Source organism: Quercus suber, unplaced genomic scaffold (genome assembly GCF_002906115.3).
Source record: "Quercus suber isolate HL8 unplaced genomic scaffold, Cork oak 2.0 scaffold_72, whole genome shotgun sequence".
Lineage (NCBI taxonomy): Eukaryota > Viridiplantae > Streptophyta > Magnoliopsida > Fagales > Fagaceae > Quercus > Quercus suber.
In genome coordinates, this window is record NW_027069537.1 from 1,340,534 (window position 1) to 1,361,144 (window position 20,611).

The following is a 20,611-nucleotide window of genomic DNA, read 5'->3' on the forward strand; positions in this document are numbered from 1 at the left end:
GTAATAATGAAGGTGACATTTTCAATAGTTAGAGACTTACAATAAATGTAAACTCACTTAAAACTCAATATAAAACAGAGAGCCCCTATTTTACAACAATAAGCAATAAACCTCATAACAACTTTCAAATAAATGTAGAGCACCCTTTACTATGATCCATCCACAGGTAATTATAAAAAAATTGCCATATCTAGCAAGCAATACATTGTTTATAGGTTATAGCCTGAAGAGACAAGAGAGGGTTTAAGATTCAAGAATATTGTAGTCAGTCAAACCATGGTAGACTAATACTGTAGTCTATCCACAAAATTGGGCAACTTTTAGACCAATACGATTACATGAAGGAGTGACACAACGTATGGGTTGGGCTAAGTTAGGTCTACTGTAGAATTAGGCCCCATTGTTGTATTTATTTTATTTTATTTTATTTTATTTTTTATACAAGATAGAAATTGTACTTTAGCCTAATTTAAGTATATATGTGTGTGAGGCTCTCTCTTAGAGACTTGAACCCCGACCCTTGCCTCCCACACCCCACTAGCACTTATACTTGCGAAGTAACCACTGCTCATTTGTTGGTCATCAAAACGTCCACCCAACTAGGAGTAAAATGAGCTCTTCGAATCCAATTTGGTTACTTAACCCTTTGTTAGAATAAAACTTCATTTTAAGGGAGGCATTTGCCCCTTCCCGACCTTCACTAGATTTGCCAGGACGACTACTGTAATAATGAGGGTGACATTTTCAATAGTTAGAGACTCACAATAAATGTAAACTCACTTAAAAATCTATATAAGATAGAGACCCCCTATTTTACAACAATAAGCAATAGACCTCATAACAACTTTCAAATTAATGTAGGGAACCGTTTACTACGATCCAACCATAGGTAATTATAAAAAATTGTCATGTCTAGCAAGCAATATATTGTTTATAGGTTATAGCTTGTAGAGAACAAGGGAGAGTCTAAGATTCAAAAATATTGTAGTCAATCAAAATATGGTAGACTAATATTGTAGTCTATCCACAAATTTGGGCAACTTTTAGACCAATACGATTACATGAAGGAGTGACACAACGTATGGGTTGGGCTAAGTCAAGTCTATTGAATAATTAAGCCCCATATTTGTATTTTTTATTTTATTTTATTTTATAATATTTTTTATATAAGATAGAAATTCTACTTTTGCCTAATTTAAATGTATATGTGTGTGAGGCTCCCTCTTAGAGACTTGAACCTCGGCCCTTGCCTCCCACACCCCACAAGCACTTATACTTGTGGAGTAACCACTGCTCATTTGTTGGTCATCAAAACGTCCACCCAACTGGGAGTAAAATGAGCTCTTCGAATCCAATTTGGTTACTTAAACCTTTGTTAGATGCAAACTTCATCTCAAGGGAGGCGTTTGCCCCTTCTTGACCTTCACTGGATCTGCCAGGACGGCTACTGTAATAATGAAGGTGACATTTTCAATAGTTGGAGACTCACAAAAAATGTAAACTCACTTAAAAATGAATATAAGATAGAGACCCCCTATTTTACAACAATAAGCAATAGACCTCATAACAACTTTCAAATTAATGTAGAGCACCCTTTACTATGATCCATCCAAAGGTAATTATAAAAAAAAAAATTGCCATATCTGGCAAGCAATACATTGTTTATAGGTTATAGCCTGTAGAGAACAAGAGAGGGTTTAAGATTCAAGAATATTGTAGTCAGTCAAACCAAGGTAGACTAATATTGTAGTCTATCCACAAAATTGGGCAACTTTTAGACCAATATGATTACATGAAGGAGTGACACAATGTATGGGTTGGGCTAAGTTAGGTCTATTGTAGAATTAGTCCCTATTTTTGTATTTTTTATTTTATTTTATTTTATTTTTTATACAAGATAGAAATTCTACTTTGGCCTAATTTAAGTGTATACGTGTGTGAAACTCCCTCTTGGAGACTTGAAACCCAGCCTTTGTCTCTCACAGCCCACAAGCATTTATTCTTGTGGAGTAACTACCGCTCATTTGTTGGTCATCAAAACGTCCACCCAACTGGGAGTAAAATGAGGTCTTCGAATCCAATTTGGTTACTTAACCCTTTGTTAGAAGAAAACTTCATCTCAAGGGAGGCATTTGTTCTTTCTCAACCTCCACTGGATTTGCCAAGACGGCTACTGTAATAATGGAGGTGACATTTTCAATAGTTAGAGACTCACAGTAAATGTAAACTCACTTAAAAATCAATATAAGATAGGGACCCCGTATTTTACAACAATAAGCAATAGACCTCATAACAACTTTCAAATTAATTTAGAGCACCCCTTACTATGATCCAACCATAGGTAATTATTAAAAATTGTCATGTCTAGCAAGCAATATATTGTTTATAGGTTATAGCCTGTAGAGAACAAGAGAGAGTCTAAGATTCAAGAATATTGTAGTCTATCAAACCATGGTAAACTAATATAGTAGTCTATCTACAAAATTGGGCAACTTTTAGACTAGTACGACTGCATGAAGGAGTGACACAACGCATGGTTTGGGCTAAGTCAAGTCTATTGAAGAATTAGCCCCCCCCCCCACCCCCCCCCCCCCCCCCACTTTTTTTTTTTTCTATACAAAATTGAAATTCTACTCTAGTCTAATCTAAGTGTATATGTGTGTAAAGTTTACTCTTGGAGTCTTGAACCCCGGCCCTTACCTCTTACACTCCACTAGTACTTATATTTATGGAGTAACCACCACATCAATGGTGTGTGGTGGTCATTTTTGTATTTCTCAACGGACATTGTTTTTATTTTCTTTTTATTTTTTTGTTTATAGTCTTGTAATTAAGTGGATGACATAATTGTATATCCATTATAAGAAGAATCTAGTTGGAATCCCTTTCACCTACTAATCGTAACAAATGTAAGAAAAAAGAAAAAACTTCTCTTAAAATCCCTTTTTTGAATATGAATGGAATATTTTATTGGTGGCAGTGCTACCACTTAATGATCCGTATGGATTGAAGGAGAAAGGAGGTGAAGTGTAGGGGAGTAGAATAGAGTTGGCAAGAAAAAAAAATTATAAAAAAATAAAATAAAATAAAAAACTAATTTTAGGCCAAATTTACTTTTACTTTATTCTACTCCCCTCCCTCCATCTCAATCCCAACGGACCATATATAAAACTTAACTAATAGATCCTTAGGTCTGATAAATCATGAAAATGCCAAGAGACAGGTTTAAGGCAACCCCACTTTGGGTGCCTTATTGGTATACTTATACTATTCAAATTCTTTCCTTCTATTTTATATTTCACTAATCTCAAATATGCCCTCCCCCCTCTATATAGTAACTAAATTAATTGAAAAATAATAAAACTTATGACATGCTAGAGTTGATGGAGCATAAAGTGCTCACTATTTTGGAGAGCTATGGTTATGGAAATCTATTCTTTACTTACTAGTTACTACTACTTCATTCACCATCTATTGCCTACAATCCACAGGCCTAATTTGTCTTTAATATTCTAACAAACAGCACTAGATATGATCATGACTAAATACTTGAACACTTCCCCATCTAAATAAAAAGAGAAAAACAAGATCTGTATTTCCTATATATATTGTTTTTCGGTAAAAATTAATATCGACCCATTCATAAATTCAGGAACAAAATTAAAATTTTTGTTTTGACGGCTAAAACATGAAAAAAAAAAATTCAAGAATAAAAATTTACTAAGATTTAAAGCTAATTATATTATGGAAAAATAATTATTTCTCAATAAATTTCAAATAAATCATTTAGCAAAAATAATTGAAGTTCTTTATAAGTGAAAATATAATCTATGAACATTTATTCTGATTAAGTTTAGTAGAAATTTATCTTTTAAATAATAATATTTTTTAAAAAAAATCACATGTCTTTTTGTTGCAAGATATAGTTTGGACAATGTTTATGATTGAAAAACTGTCTCTAGTTGTAGTAGAAACAAAAATAGTAAACACATGTACATTCACTTTATAAATATAGAAAGAAATGATGATAAATAAATGATGATATTTTAATATTTATTATTCATTTGGTACAATTGAGAAAGAAATGGTGATAAATAAAAATAGCATATTCGTGGTGAGTAATGCTACTACCACAAACTATTTTACAATATTTTTACAAAATATTGATATGACTAACTTATAATTGGTTTTCATCTAAACCCACCATTAATATCATTTTTTTCATTTACCAATAATCACTTACAACATCAGCAATTTGTAAAAAAATTTGTAAAATAGTTTGTGTCTCTAACATTATTCATATATGATTTAGATCTACTACCTTCCCCATTAAACTTAATTTTGAAGAAAAAAAAATGAAATACTTGTGCACTTGACACACACGTACGGTTGAACATTGTTAGCTTCTTATCTAATGGTTTGCCCTTATTTTTATGTTTATTTATTTTTATTTATTTTTTGTTTACTAAGGATTTTAATTACTTAAATAAATTACCAAAAATGTAAAACACTGTTTTTACAAAAAGCATCTTAATTGTTAAATTATTATTATTTTCTTTTTATTTGAGAAGGGACACAAATTGCCTCTTCTTCAATTAGGTACACCCGCGTCATCATATTATACTTCAGCAGAGAATGAAACTACATCTTCAAGGTTTAGTGGTGCTACTGATTCTATGGGATGAGAAAATTGAAGTTGAAGCTATAGCTGTAATACAAATTCCTCATGGTTTAAACCATTCTCTGCTGCTATAGTGAGAGCTCTCACCCATATTGATGTTGCTGTTATAATTTAAATTAACTTGGTGTATTGAATGATTTTGGAATAAATGTGATGATTTTATCTGATTTATGTAAGAAATAAAAATTATATTTTAAGATTGTATTGTGTAATACCCATTCATCCAACAATTTTTAATAATGAATGAAAGAATGAGAATGTGTGAACCTAACATCTTTCAATTTTTTGCATAACAAAAACTTATAAGTGTTAAATGTTAATTAAATTTAATTATGGGTTTGTTACTGATTGATGTTCTGCTTTAACTCCTACATTAATTATCACTTTTTATGTCATATTTGATTTTAAATAGTTACATGTACTTTCGGCGTGAACATGACCATTGTATAATCATATGCAGTTGTCCCAAATTCGACAATTAAGTTGTAAAAATCACCAAACTAGTATAAAATTAACTTAAGCCAATCTTTCAGAAGAGATCGAATTCAGGTTTCTGTACCCTCGCTTAAGCGAGAATTTCCAAAAAAAATTTGTCTTCAATGATTGCTTGGGCGAATCCAATTATTAATTGACCAAACCATGTCCTAAACATCTTCAAGCAGCTTTTTACATCGATTTTAACTAACTTAAACACACTTAAACAATCGATATTGGTACATGATTTCTCACATTTGATTTGCCAACACTGAATCCTAACATTTCTCATTTTGTCCCAGAACTGATTTGTTAAGTGATTCAAAGCAGCAATGAAATCAAGTTGTGTGCCACAGAACCTGACCAAGAGGAGGTAAACTACACTAAAGGAGACAATATTGGAATTTGCTAATGCTAATTAAATCATTTCTAGAGGCCAAGAATATTTTTTGGGAGCAACCTAAATACACACCAGAATGGGTACCTAATCGCGTATTGTATTTCTATGCGCACGTACACACGATAGCACACATGTTAGATCCATTCTTTTTTGGTAAATACTGATGCATTGAGAAGAAGCAAATACAAGGCGAGTGCAAGTCGTTGCCGAATTATCCAAAACAACACGGTCCCTAATAGTATCTGGGGTACAAGAAATATAACTAAATCATGGATTAGGGAACAACCCAAGCTGGCAAGAGTATCAGCGCTCCTATTAGCTTCTATGAAGACATGGTGAACCTGGGCATTAGGAATGCTATGTAACAGAGACCTGCAGTCATTAACTAGAGCCACCAATTTTTGGTGGATATTAACAGAACGAGTTAAATAAGACACCACAACTAAAAAATGAAATGTTGAATTCTATATTAAAAAAAAAAAAAAAAAACATTTAAGGTCTTAGCATTCTCATCAGAGGTGCTAAAAATACTAAATGCTATTTTTTAGCATTTTTAACACCTCAAATCATAAAAACACACCCACAATAAAGATGCTAAATGCTAAATATTTTAGCATTCAACTACAGTGAGCTGTTATTGATAGCAACCTACCGTAGCTGGATTGTAAACAAAAAAAATAGTTTTTTACTTAGTCCAATGTCTCTTTTTTCTCACTTCTGGCTTCTCTTTCCTCTCTCACTTATCTCTTCTCTCTTCTCTCTCCCATGCCTTTATTTGTTCTTGGTGGTTTGGTGATTGTGGTCCGCCGATGGTTGTGGCCCGGCAATTGTGGTTCGTCATGGATTGTGGTCCAATGGTCATAGGTCGTGGGTCCGATGGTCGTGGTTTTGATTTTGGGCTGTGGGTCGTGGTTCGATGGTTGTGGTCTGATGCTTCGATGGTCGTGGTTTGATGGTTCGATGGTCATGGGTCGTAGTCCAATGGTCGACGATTATGGTCTGATGGTCATGGGTCGTGGGTCCGTCGATCCGATGGTCGTGGTTTTGGTTCTTGGGTCACAATGCAGTGTTTTTAATGGATCATGGGTCATGGGTTTGATGATCTGACGGTCGTGGATCTGGCTGGTGGCGGCGATGGTGGAGGTTTCTTCTTCTTCTTCTTCTTCTTCTTCTTTGGTGGTGGTGGGTAGATGTGGTGGTTGTGGTATTGGTGGATGTGGATGTAGTGGGTGTGGTGGGTGGATGTGGAGTTTCTTTTTCTTTTTTTTCTTGTTCTTTTTTTTTTGTTAGTTGTGGCATGGGTGGTAGGTATGTGGTGGTTGTGGTATGGGTGGTGGGTTTTTGGTGGGTGGTGGGTTTTGTGGTGACAGTTGAGAATAGTTGGGTTGAGAAAGAGAGAGACAGAGGAGAGAGAGTCAGGGAGAGAGAGGAAGAATAAAAAATAATATAGAAAGAATATTTAAGTAAAGTGTTAAAAAATATAGAAATTTTGATGTAAGATATATTGTAAAGTGATGTGTTATATGTTATAAAGTTGATTTTTTAGATACTAAATGCTAAAATTTTTAAGATCTTTGATGGGAATGCTCTAAGACATGTACAACTTTGCATGTATATTGTTATATTCTAAATGCTTTTGCATTGATTTATTTTCTCAATTAATTTTGAAAACTAAAATTAAATGTTTGAACTTAGTTTTTTTAATTTTGTAATCTCTTAATTTGATTGATACTAATTTATTATTATTTTTCTTTATGTTAATGATATGAAACCTATAATTGTAGTCAATTGAGACTAAGAGAAAAAAGTATAATTATTAGATCATGTATGACATGTACATTAATATATACTCCCTCCGTCCCATTTTTTTTTTGTCCTCTATTCCATTTTGAGATGTCCCAAAATATTGTCCTGTTTCTAAAAATAAAAGTCATTAATTTACTAATGTTCCTATTATACCCCTATTAATTTATTAATTCAATTTTTTAATAAATTTTTTTAGGGGTAGTTTTAGAAACTTATATATTTTTAAAAGGTAGACAAGACAATAAATGATGTTTCCTTAAAAAGTTTGACTTTTCAAATAGGACAAAAAAATTGGGACGAAGGGAGTAATTATTTATATTATTTATTATGTCAATAAGTCAAAGAGTCCGCGGCATCCCTGCCCCAATCCGCAAGGCATTAGACTCAACGCTATTCATCTTCTTCAAGAAAATCTTTAAAGTCTTTTTGACTTTTATGCCAAAGCTCTTGACTTTCACAGCAAGGGTAATAAAGTGAATAGGGCCGTAAACAAGCCAAGTTTTGTTAAGTAGTGCATGTATAAGTTTGGCTCGTCAGGAAAAATAAAAAACTCAAACTTGGCTTGAGCTTGTAATAAGCCTAAAAGTAGTGTTTGAGCTTGAGCTCGTGGGAAAGCCTAAAAGGTTGAGCTTGGCTTGATTAATTAGTCAAGCCAAACTCAAATTTAATATCAAGTTCAAACTCAAGCTCAAGTCAAGTTTTTGAACTTGAGATAAAATAAATAAATAAATAAAAACATTATTAAAAGCTTAAATCTCTAAAATTAGGAAAAAAGAAAAAGAAAATAGTAAACTCATTTTATCACGCATCTAGTCCTACTTATGATTAACCATTATTCAAATTAATAATTTACATAATTAAATTCATTCATTCATCATTTCTTGTCTACAGCTTCAGCAATTGTTCAAAATACAATTTTTATATTCACGTTAGATAGTGAAGGACTAGAAAAATACATGTTTGTAATGAGTATATTTAGCTAATACATATAAAACTTATAAATGAATCTATACTTGAATTGTTGTGTATCAAGCCTAATAACTCATGAACTTGTTTGTGAACAACTTTTTTTGCTTGGGCTCGGCTTGTTCATTAAATGAGCCTAAAACTAAGGCTCGTGCTTGGCTTATTTATAAGCAAACAAACATGAACAAACTTTTTATCTAGCCAAGCCTAAGTTGTTCATGATCAGTTTGGTTCATTTACAGCCTTAGAAGTGAACAAAGCACCGTGTGCTTTGAAGTTTTCAAAATAGATCAAGGCATTGGCCCAGTGGCCCCTTCAATTTTTTTTTTTTTTTAATTAGAATATATACTAGGTATTAATTTTAGCATTTTTTTGATAAAATTACATTTTGCCCCCTTAATAATTTCTTTAATTCTTTTAAGAGTAATATTATAATCACAAATTTTTCTACAATATTTTTACAATATATTGAGGTAGTAAATTCTTATTAATTAGCATTTCGACCGAGCACTTATACTACTTTTTTACTTACCAAATTAACCACATACCACATCAGTTTTTAGTAAAACAATTTGTAACTCTAGCATTTTTTTTTTCTTTTTAAAGATGATAAAAATAATCTATAAATTTAAAATTTAAAACAAAATATACAAGTCCAAAAAAATTAGCATAACAACAAAAATTGCCAATAGTGAAGCTAAAAAAAAAATTAAGTCTAATTAACCAATTTTACTCAAAACAAAAAAGCTAGCATTTTAAAAAATTTCAAACATAATGATTGTCCTTATCCGAGAACATGCATCAAAGTCTCAAAAAAAAAAAAAAAAAAAAAAAAAAATTTTACAACAAAGATGTTCAAAGTTCAAATCCAACATTCTTGTCGCCAAAACTTTCCTTTAAAAAAATTATATATTTTTTTAAAAGTAATTAAAGTTTTTAAGAATAAATGATTTTATCTTACGATACTAACCAAGTCTAGTGGTTGGTTGCAGGGGCGGAGCTACAGCAAGGCTTGGGGGGGCCATGGCCCCACCAAAATTTAAAAAAATTATTTTTTATTATATGTAAGTATTAAAAATCTAAATATTTAGCTACAAAAATAGAAGTTGGCCCCCCAAATGTTTGAGTTAGTCCAATGATGCTCTTAAAAACCAATAGAATTTATCAATTAGTCTAGTAGTTATAGAGATAAGGTAGTTTTTGTTTTTTTTTTTAATTCATTTTTTATATATGTTTAATATCAAACTAGACTGCTTTTGTACAAGTTAGCCCCCCAAATGTTTGAGTTAGTCCAATGATGCTCTTAAAAACTAACAGAATTTGTCAATTAGTCTAGAAGTTATAGAGACAAGATAGTTTTTGTTTTTTCTAATTCGTTTTTTGTACAAGTTTAATATCTTTGTATAGTATTGGAGTTTAAAAGATGATAAATTCTCCTAAAAAATTATCTTGCGAATATACATATGTGAAAGTTATTAATTTTATTCACAATATATTCATAAATTATGACCTACTCTAGTATCAAAATATTAATGTTTATATTTGTGTATGTGCGTTTACGCATGTGTGTGATTGTTTATCTTGACTCAAGACTAATATATTAGTAAAAAAATTTGGCCCCCCCCAAACAAAAAATCCTAGCTCTGCCCCTGGTTGGTTGATATACCAACACTTCTTCTCTAAAGCATAGTGGGTTCAATCCCTTTTAGAATGGAGGACCTAACACAGGGAAATAAAAAACTTTGGTTTCTCTAATTTGAGTAATATTTAGCCAAAAAGACTCAGAAAAACCACCATCACAATGATAGTGGTTTAGTGTTGGGTATGAGAGAGAGAGAGAGATGAAAATTGATTAAAAAAATAAAAGACAGCTTTTTTGCATTGATTGGTCTGGATGCTCTTAGAATGAGAAATCAATACGGAGATGATGCAAGTAAGCATGTTTATAAATGGTACACAATAGATGCAAGAATGAGACTAATTTTATTAATATCATTTTTTTTTTGTTGAAATATCATTTTCTTTTTCATATAAAAAACTAGCTACTTGATATCTTGTCCTACCAATAAAAAAAATTAGACAAAACAAAAAATTAGACATCATGAATGGAGAAAGAAAGAAAACGAAGAGATATAAGCCAAAATTACCGTACACGCAAAATCACAAAAAGATTATTTGTCCATTTAAGAAGCTGAGCTGAGACTATTCCCAGATTTCACACAAAAGATATTACTTTATTAATATCATCTTTCTTCCTTTTCCTTTTTCCTTAAATGTATTAATATCCTCAATAATCTTATGGAACAACATAAACTTGCAGTCCATGATGCCACACATGGTACAGCACTGCACTGCAACTTCGAAATTTATTGCACACATCATTACACGCATTTCTACTCCAAAGAAAGGATATCATATTCAAAGCCAAGGAGAATTATATAGGGGAGTAACAACCGACTTAACTTGAAGATACTTGTGAAGGGCTTCAAGTCCAAAATCTCTTCCAAAACCACTCATTTTATAGCCACCAATTGGGCAGTCATTATCGAAAGCAAAATAGCAATTGATCCAAATGGTGCCAGCACGTATTGATCTTGACACTGTGTTAGCCACATTTAAGTCCTTGGTCACGATACCTGCTGCTAGACCATATCTAGTACTGTTGGCCCTCTTAATTGCCTCATCAATTGTTCTGTAATTGATCATGGAATCATTAATAAGTCAAGTGCTTGCTATCACCAACGCTAGTTTACAAGGGAATATGTGAAATCAAACTTCAATAAAAGAACTTGGCTCTTCCAATTGAATGGGTAACGTTTCATTAAAACACTATTTTGTTCAATAATACTGTAGTACATTTACTCCATCCATTACTTTTGAAAAATTATAAATTGCTAAATGCAGGCATTTTCTTGTAAAGTTTTGGGTAGAGAAAGAAGAAAAGGAGATTGAAGATAGTTAGTACTCACTTAAACTTCGCAAGTGCCAGAACAGGTCCAAATATTTCATCCTTAGCTATAAGCATATCTTCCTGATCAAGTCGTCAATAACAATAGATGATGGGAGGGGAAAAAAACACTTTGAATTTTTTAATTACACTAAAAGGTAAAATATATACCCAGTTGCATGTTGTAAATTACGTGAAATATATACCTTGACTTCAGCAAAAATTGTAGGTTCAATATAGTATCCCTTATCACCCAAGGGCTTGCCCCCAGTTAACAGGGTGGCTCCTTCATTCTTGCCATGCTCAATGTAAGAAAGAATTTTTTCAAACTGCTGCTTATCGACCTGCATGTCAAAAATGACCATTTTCATTGGAAACCCACTAAGAAGACTATTGCTATTTATTTTTTGGTCCATTTACAAATCTATTCGGATTCACTCCTTTAGAGTAAAATAATCTCTGTTGATTTGTTGTTGGCCCCCAAAACCCTTTTGTAAGTTGTAATACAAGACCAAAAAGACAAATCATTTTTTTTTTTTCTCATTTCATACCTGGGGTCCGTGTTGAACTTTGGGATCAAAAGGATCCCCAACTACCCATGCTTTCGCCTTTTCTACTAATTTCTCCACAAGTTTCTCATATATTCCTTCTTGAACATAAAGACGAGAACCTGCCACACATATTTCTCCCTGCAAAAAATAAAATTAGGGGAAAAAAAATGTCATCAAAACTACATTTTTTAATAAAAATTATTTGTCCCGATCTTGATGTTAAAAACCGGACTTATGATATAGCGTAGTTACCAGGCCCAAGGCCGAAGCCCTCCACTATAAAAAGGCCACACTCCCTTTATTATAAAAAGGCTTCAAACTTTAAGATAATTATACTTTCTTTTTAAGTAAAAACAAAACAAAACAAAAAAAATTGGTTATGCACTATTTTTCTCATCTCTAACAAGCCTCCAAAATTTTAAACCAACAGAAACTCAACCCAGTTGAAACTCTAAACTATTTTGAAAATTAAATTTGTGCTAAATCATCAATGATGATTAATTTTCCTAAATAGCTTGAGACTTTAATTTTTATAAACCAATATTTTACTAAGTAGATTGTCAACATTGGTCACCTAATTAATCTCACACATATGTAAACACTAAACAATTTCACTCTCTTAACAAAAAAATATAAAATTGAAAATTGCATTATACCTCCTTTTAAAAAAGATATAAATATTATTTTATCTTTGTAACAAGTTATGCTTGAACTTTTATATTTGATTTTCTTTATGAAATAAACCTGGTTTGGTTTCTATTAATTCATCAAAATACCCTTGGTTTGATTAGTATGAAATAAATTAATCTAATTAATATTAAAATATAAAAGACTACACTTAAATCTGTCATCTTACACTTCAAATTATATCGAGTTAGCCCCATAGAACATTCATTGTAGGACTGAGTAACAAAATAAATTAAAACACTTCACCTTATTATGTAAGATCCCAATGAGAGCAAGCTGAGCAGCCATATCTACATCAGCATCATCAAAAATTATGAAAGGTGACTTGCCTCCTAATTCAAGTGAAACCACTTTCAAATTGCTTTCTGCTGCGGCCTTCATAACTATACGGCCTACTTCTGTGGAGCCAGTGAAACTCACCTGAAAAAACAATAGCAAACATATAGCTTGTGAACTCAATATAGATCATGCAAATTAAGCAATAAAGTGGACACGGGATTTTCTTAAAAGATTCAAACCAATAATACAAACATTGAAGTACAATCAGGAAATTAATTACCGCATCAATGTCCATATGAGAGCTAATGGCAGCACCAGCCGTTGGCCCAAATCCAGTTATAATATTGAGCACCCCATCAGGGATACCAGCCTTTAACAAGAAAAACAATATCAGTTGGACCTCATAAAATCCAAAAGAGGCCACCATATATGAGTCATATTATGAATAATGTACAATTAAATTCACTATTTCCTAACAGATTAATTTTTTAAAACAAGTAGTTATTTATCATGGCATTAGAGCAGAAGATCTTGAGTTTAATAAATTAAATTCACAATTTCCTAAAATTATCAGTACCAAATAACTAATCTTTAACCATTTGCAAATAAATTATCAAATTCAATTGCAACTTACCAGCTTAGCAAGATGAGAATAATAGAGTGCCGAGAGAGGAGTTTGCTCAGCGGGCTTAACGATCATGGTGCACCCAGCAGCTAAAGCCGGGCTAACCTTCAAGAAGAACAAGGTGGTGGGGAAGTTCCAGGGAATAATGTGTCCTACCACACCAATTGGCTCGCGCAAAGTGTATGCATGAAATGCATTTGACATTTTTAGTACCTCTCCATGAATTTTATCTGCTGCACCTGCATAGTAGCGGATAACACTTGCTGCATGAGGAATGTCCACGGTCCTGCCCATACTGAACAATTTGCCGGCATCAATGGTATCCAAGGCAGCTAATTCTTCTACATTTTGGTCAATTAAGTCCGCAAATTTCATCATTCTCTTTGCTCTCTCCTGACAACAAATAAGGGTCCAAAAAATTAATATTAATTCACAAAAACTAAGAAAAAAAAAGTAAATTCCATTGCAATGTCATGTTCTTATTTACCTATCCTATATATTGTTTAATGCGTTTGTGCCCCTATTTTTGTCAGAACAATTTTGCACCATGCAAACTAAGATGTTAATTTGTTCACTTGTCAATTTAGAAATTAAATAGGCATGTTTTTAAATAGGCATGTAGAATTTTGTTCAAGTTTTTCTTCCCCTGGGTTTATGGTTGAATTCAAGGTTTTCATTAAACACCAATCTCTAATTTATAAATTCATATTTGTATATATAATTTTTTTTTTTAATGTTGGTAAGTATGTGTGGATTTAGAGATAAGCCATATGAAGTTATTATTGTACTTGGTTGTTAAGAAAATGTGAAAATACAAAAGAAAATATTTGTCGGTACTAAAGAGAAAACACATTTCAACATATCAACTTTGTAGAAGAAGAAGAAGAGGGCTATACATGTCCAAAGTCCATACAATATAAAATCTACTAGTTTGGATGGATCCTAACAATTTCATTTGAATTTGAATTTTAGAGAGGTAAACGTAGCAAATGAAAGATTGTGATAGTGACAAAACCACAAATGGGTAAATTGTAATTAATTTACCTTAGTGTTTATGGTTAGGATTAGTATTTTGTTTTTAGTGATAGGGTTTGCCAAGATTCTTGTAGTTCAACCAGCACATCCAAGTATTTCTAATGAGGATATCTATGGTTTAAATCATCTCTCCCCTTTTGTAACTATCAAAAAAGGGTTTCTATGGTTAGGGTTAGTATATAAGCTTAGGGTTGGAGAATTAGAGTTATGATTAGTTTTTAGGGTTAGGATTAGAGTTTTAAGGCTACATTTAGTTTAGATAAAAATATATCTCATTTTCGGGTGTTTGGCTCGACTGAAAATATCAACCAAACCTAAAATGATTGGAAGTTGATTGTAAAATCACACCTTTCAAGGTGCAAACTGTTTCACAATTAAAGCCCTTCCCTCCCACCCTACTCATTTCCTCTGATCCTCCCTTGCAACGCCATTATCGCCCACCGGTACCGTAACTCACCCCTAATGACCTGTGACACAACAATTCTTATCCCACCACTCTAGCAACCAACCTATTGACACCGTCGGTTTTTAGGGCTTGGTGAGTTGGGTTGAGTTACAAAAATTTTTTTGATAGAGGGTTGGGTTGGGTTCGGGTTATAAAATTTCAAACCCGCCAAACCCAACCCGACCACCTATATATTTAATACATATTTAAAATATATTATATAATTAATTTTTATTTAAATAACCAGCTATTTCTATCTTATATAAAAGCCAATTAGTTCATACAAACCTAGTAAATTACTATTGTTGTTTAGTCATTAATGTTGTTTGCCTTTAAGGAGTTACATTGATATTAATTTTTGAGTTTTTTTTTTAATATATTTATATTTATATTTTTTTGCTCAATTTATTAATAATAGTAATAAATAAAAAATTGTCCAACTCATGGGTTCAATCCAATCCAACCCGACCCGACCCATGTGGATTGGGTTGGGTTGGGTTGGGTTGGACTTATGTGATGAGTTGGGTTGGGTTTATGTGATGAATTTTTTTTAACCCACTATGGTGGGTTGGGTCAAAAAATCTCCTTAATCCAACCTAACTCGACCCATGTACACCCTTACACCCCACCACTTCAGTGAACTTTACTTTGATCCAACAACTAGCGACTGACAACCACCATTACAAAATACAAACAGTGTGGGTAATTAAATTATGATAGGTATGGGGTAAATTTTGTGTGGGAAAGCTTTATGAAAAGTTTGATTTTGATTTGGTTGGGTATGTGTGGGTAAGCTCTTATAGTTGTGAGAGGTTGATTTTGACTTTGTGACGGTAGATTTGATTTTGATTTGGCTAGATCTATGTGTGTAAGCTCTAAGGTTGGATTTATGTAGCTAATTTTTGTGATTTTTATTTTGATATAAAATTTTTTGATCATGTGAACTTGTTGGGAGTATTATGAATTTCAAGAAAAAACTTCACACACAAACACCTAAATTAGATTAGGATAGAATTCCTATTTTAAATCCAAAATATTTATAGCTTTTTGTCCACACCATTAACCTTCATGATACTCAACAGAGAGTTCATCCAAGAAAAATGATACGCAACAAAGACATCTAGAGATTCTGACATCTGTTATATCTTTTTATTGACATTATTGTGCTGTATATGTCCCCCACCGCTAGCCCTCACGCCACCGTTTTTGACTAACCGAAATAAAAAGCAAAAGTCCTGTTTAACTTTTAGACTTGTCGTATGTTCATGGCCCTTTCATTTTCAAATTAAATGCATATATAACGTGCATAATAACCTACATTATTCGAGTCCGAGTTCCTTATCTTTTTTCAATATCAAAAAGTAAAAATAAAATAAAAATATCTACTTCGTCAAAAAAAAAAAAAAAGTACCTACATTGGTCAAAAAGTTACACGTGTGGGAAAAAAAGGACATCAGGAGAGTCAATAAAATTGTCTTTGAATTTTGAAGAGAAATTTGCATTTTTTAATTCAAGTATTCAATAAATGCGAGTTCTTTTACGGTTCTTCTACACGACAGCACTATATCAATTTGCAAATTTTTTACTATAATTTAATAAAATAGACTATTATAAAATATAAATAGTAAATAGATTTTGTTAATGTATATTCTAAGCATACATAATAATTAATTATTTTAAAAAAAAGTTTCTTAAAAATTAAAAAAATATTGACAATTTTTTTTAATCCTCAATAAAATATTTTTAAAAATAAATAGCTTATTGTGTGTCATCTAAACCCATAGTAGAAAGGGTAAAATACTAGATAATCATTATTTTAATTAATTATTTATTTTAGATTGGCAAAGAAAAAGACGACATATACCATCAATGGACTTTGAGTTCTTGTTGTTTTACGTTATTGAAAGAATCTACTTGGCCACAAAGCCTAGACGAAGAAAATGACACAATTTAGAAGAATGAGTATGTTGAAGAAAGAAGGGGTTGTGTGGTACATACGGCACCGGACAAGCGAGGCCATGGACCATCATCAAAAGCATGGCGTGCAGCCTTCACGGCCAAATCAACATCTTCTTTATCTCCTTCTGCAATTCTTGCTATCACCTCTCCTGTTCTTGGATCTATCGTCTCGAACGTTTTACCTATATAATTTTTTTTTTTGGGTTTTGGATAATTACCCCAAAAATTTGGTACACAAAAAATTGTATATTAGTCAAAATGTATATATTAATATTACTGTATGTTAACAATGACGTCTTTTCTTCTTGAGAAAAAAGACAAAAAGAAAAAAAAAATTGCAAAGACCACAAAGGTGCAACTGCGCTAATCCTATTTAAAAAAAAAAAGTTCACGTTAACGAGTATTGTAGGGTATTGATTAACAACTCAATTAAAGAAAGTTTTTATAGAAAAAGAAAAAAAAGTAATTAATATTTTGACAGTTTTTTTCATTTTTTATAAACATGATATCAAAACTTTCTTAAAATAGATTCTTAATCAATGCCCTAACGTTACTCGTTAACATTTTTCAAATAAAAAAAAATAAAGCTAGAGTTTCCCATCAAAATAAATAAATAAAAACATGACTAAAGTACAACATAACAACCTTCTAATAATTTTTTTTAAAAGAAAAGTATAGTCATATGTTTTTTCTTAATACAAAATTTTATCGGATGAGTTCAAGAGCACTTAAGAGCAGAATATATAACCTTTTAAAACATTTTTTTTTAAAGAAATAATTGTGTTTTTAGTTTTTACACAATTAATAAAATAGATAAAATAAACCACAGAAATAAGTTTACACATTTTAAAGATATAATTATACTTTTTTAAAGATAATTATATAATGAAGAAAACAAATTAATAAAAATATATTATCCAAGCAAGTGGTAAACAAGAATATCCGGGTAAACGCTAATCACATAATCTTGTATATACCGGTAAAGTATTCGACAATATAGGGAGGGGATGGGTGATTGTTGGAAAACCCAGGATTCTGGAACTATTGGGTATTCCTTGAATCCACAGAGGACTACACTTGTGGACCATAATTAATAATAGAGCATACCAGAAAATATATGATGTAAGTTTAAGCTTTTTGGGTATGCTGTGTGTTGTAACTTGTACAAGTCCTTTAGAAAAAAATCAAAAAAAGAAAAAGAAAAAAAGCAAGTTTAACAAGTCGTGGCCTTTGGGTTTGTTGTGTTTTGTAAATCGTTTAGAAAAAGAAAAAAGAAAAATAAAACAGTTGAGGACTCAAGTAGCCACCAACTGAAGTTCCCAATTTTGGTGGTATACGATAGGTCTTTTCATTTATTTATTTTTTTCCAGAAAAAAAGGGATGTAGGCGAAAAAGTCGTAAACCAGGGGAAAGCGAGAGTGAAAATAGAATCTGAAAAATCTAAAAATATTAAGTGAGAGAGAGAGTATGATAAAAACCTGAAATGGAATCAACAAATTCTCCATTGATGAAAAGCTTGGTGAACTTAATGGTCGGGATCCTGACAAAAGACTCCAAGCTGTCCTTGGAATGACTCCCCATTTTTTTTTTGTCCTTTCTCGTTGTTTGTGAAGTAGTAGAGCTCCTTTGGGTGCAGCAGCAGCTAGCAACACAAATTATAAATAGGCACGTAGGCTGTATCACGTATGTATACAGGGCCCGCTCTACTTAGAGTCCTGCGAGGTCACAGGACTACCATGTGGTAGAAAAAAAATAACTATTTTGTATAAATTTTAAAAATTTAAGATTTTTTTTTTCTTAAACCATCCTAAATTTCTTTGAGGGCCAACAAAATTTGGTAACAAACTTAGTTGTAAACTAAGGTTACAACTTTATTTAATATTTTTTTTATTGAATGTAAATTTTAATAAATCCATCGTTTAATTATATTTTTTTCTTAAAACTTCCATATTTGCAAAATTTCAAGAAGATAAAGGATCAATAGCTACGTTGCTAATCAAATATTTAAATTTTGATTTTTTATAGTTTAAAATTATACATAAAAAATAATTTTATAGATCGAATGGTAAATAACATCCGATTAGCATAGAATTTTGATGTGTTTTAAGAACATGGAGAACATGCAATTCATCGATTAGATTTTTAAAATATGTAATAATGTTAATTCATTTAGTGAGAGTGACTACAATTAAGTTTGTAGTTAAATTTTGTTTTTAAACTTTGGTCCCTTTAACAATATATTAGGTTCTTACAAATAAAAAGAAAAAGTCCAAGAAAATTTTATTTAACTAAACTTTTGAAGAGATGTAACTTATAATATTGATAATGAGACTATCATGTAGTGATTTAAAAATTTAAAAAAAAAAATTTTAGAAGAAAATTGTAAGATTTTATGTATTTGTGCGCGCGCGCGCATGTGTGTGTGTGTGTGTTTTTTTTTTGGTCAATGTACTTAGTTCTTGTACGGGGTATGGCCTTAGGCCCATTGGGCTTAGGCCCGAACATTCTCAAGAACCAAAACTGAGCCCAAACCTCATAGTAAGTCCATATCGTTTTGGATGCATGATAGACAAGCCAATGTCCGGCCATTTATGACTTGTTCGGGAGTGTGTTTGCTCGGAACAACCTACGTCTTCGGTAGCTTGGTATTGCCTTGGGAAGTATTGTTGTCGGGTGATCTTTTGGAGGCACAAATCAGTTCCAATGCCATTACCACTATTTCCAATGGGGCATATTCCATGTCAGGAATAATCACATTGGACCCTACCCACACGAGTGAGACCAAAATATAATCATGAAACCTCCACAAATCTCAAGCTATAAATAGCAGAATTGAGTGAAGAGTAGGGGTTGGCAATTTTGAGTAGAATGTAGAGAGTAAAAGAGAAAGATAGAGCTGGTACCATTCAGAGGGAGAAGCAACTTAGGGAGGAAAGAAAGGGAATCCTTGGGAGCTAAGGGGTGTCTTGGCAAGGAACTACCCTTAGTAGGAAACACTAAACCCACTATACAAGTATATTATGCGCCCAACTCTAAGCCCGGCCCATTAAGTAGAAATTGGGTACGCACAGTTCTCTTTTTATTAGATTTTGTATAATTTAAATTTCTTAATGACTACCCTGAAAAAAGTTTATGAAGCTGGTACTGTATGTATATCAAATAAAGTAACACAAATAAATATATTTCACTTTCATGTTGTTGGAAAAAATTATTCTGTATCAAATGATACTACGTCATCCGTATCAAAACTTAATAAATGTGAGATGTATGTAAAAATAACTACCTACTAATATATGTCTTTCATTTGTTAGTTGGGTAGTTATTTTTTGCTGACGTGTTTCACACTTATTTAATTTTGATACCGCTAACACGGTATCATTTGATATCAAATACCTTTTTGGAGGTTGGAGGCTGGTTGGAGTAAACAGATGGTTGTAAAAGAATCTGATGGCATAGGAAAGGCCAATCTTTAAATTGTTACATATGGATGGTCTATCGTATGATTCATATAGTTTATAAGGCTCTGGTTTGAATTGTCGTACACTCTCTCTCTCTTTCTCTCTCTCTCTATGGGTAAATGTATAATTATGATAGTGCTCTGTTTGTTTCAACATTATCACTTTCTGCATTTTCTAAAAATCAACTCATTTTCATATACTTGGTAGCAACTTTAAAATGAGTTCGAAAACTATTTTTTTGACTTCCTTTATTTAGTTTAGGATGAGATTGAGTTATTTTTCATAAAATTTTAGTGAA

At 32.0% G+C, this 20,611-nt stretch overlaps 1 protein-coding gene across 1 annotated transcript; it reads right to left on the reverse strand.

The window, feature by feature from the left end:
• Positions 1-10,487: 10,487 nt before the first annotated feature.
• Positions 10,488-18,505, reverse strand: LOC112017351 (aldehyde dehydrogenase family 2 member C4). Its single transcript, XM_024049806.2, has 9 exons — positions 18,334-18,505; positions 16,895-17,037; positions 13,426-13,809; positions 13,072-13,161; positions 12,759-12,932; positions 11,826-11,963; positions 11,481-11,618; positions 11,297-11,358; positions 10,488-11,019 (listed from the first exon to the last, which is right to left on the reverse strand). Exons 1-9 carry the CDS (start codon positions 18,434-18,436, stop codon positions 10,746-10,748), a joined length of 1,506 nt encoding a protein of 501 aa, XP_023905574.1. The 5' UTR covers positions 18,437-18,505; the 3' UTR covers positions 10,488-10,745.
• Between the last annotated feature and the right edge of the window lie 2,106 nt (positions 18,506-20,611).

What these genes read in the sequence shown, in the direction of transcription:
- LOC112017351 (XM_024049806.2), bottom strand. Translation starts at nt 18,436, where the DNA reads ATGGGGAGTCATTCCAAGGACAGCTTGGAGTCTTTTGTCAGGATCCCG. An exon ending in TTGGGATCTTACATAATAAG is followed by an intron (nt 11,964 to 12,758) that starts GTGAAGTGTTTT and finishes TATTTTTTGCAG; the next exon opens with GGAGAAATATGTGTGGCAGG. An exon ending in CTGGCACTTGCGAAGTTTAA is followed by an intron (nt 11,020 to 11,296) that starts GTGAGTACTAAC and finishes GATCAATTACAG; the next exon opens with AACAATTGATGAGGCAATTA.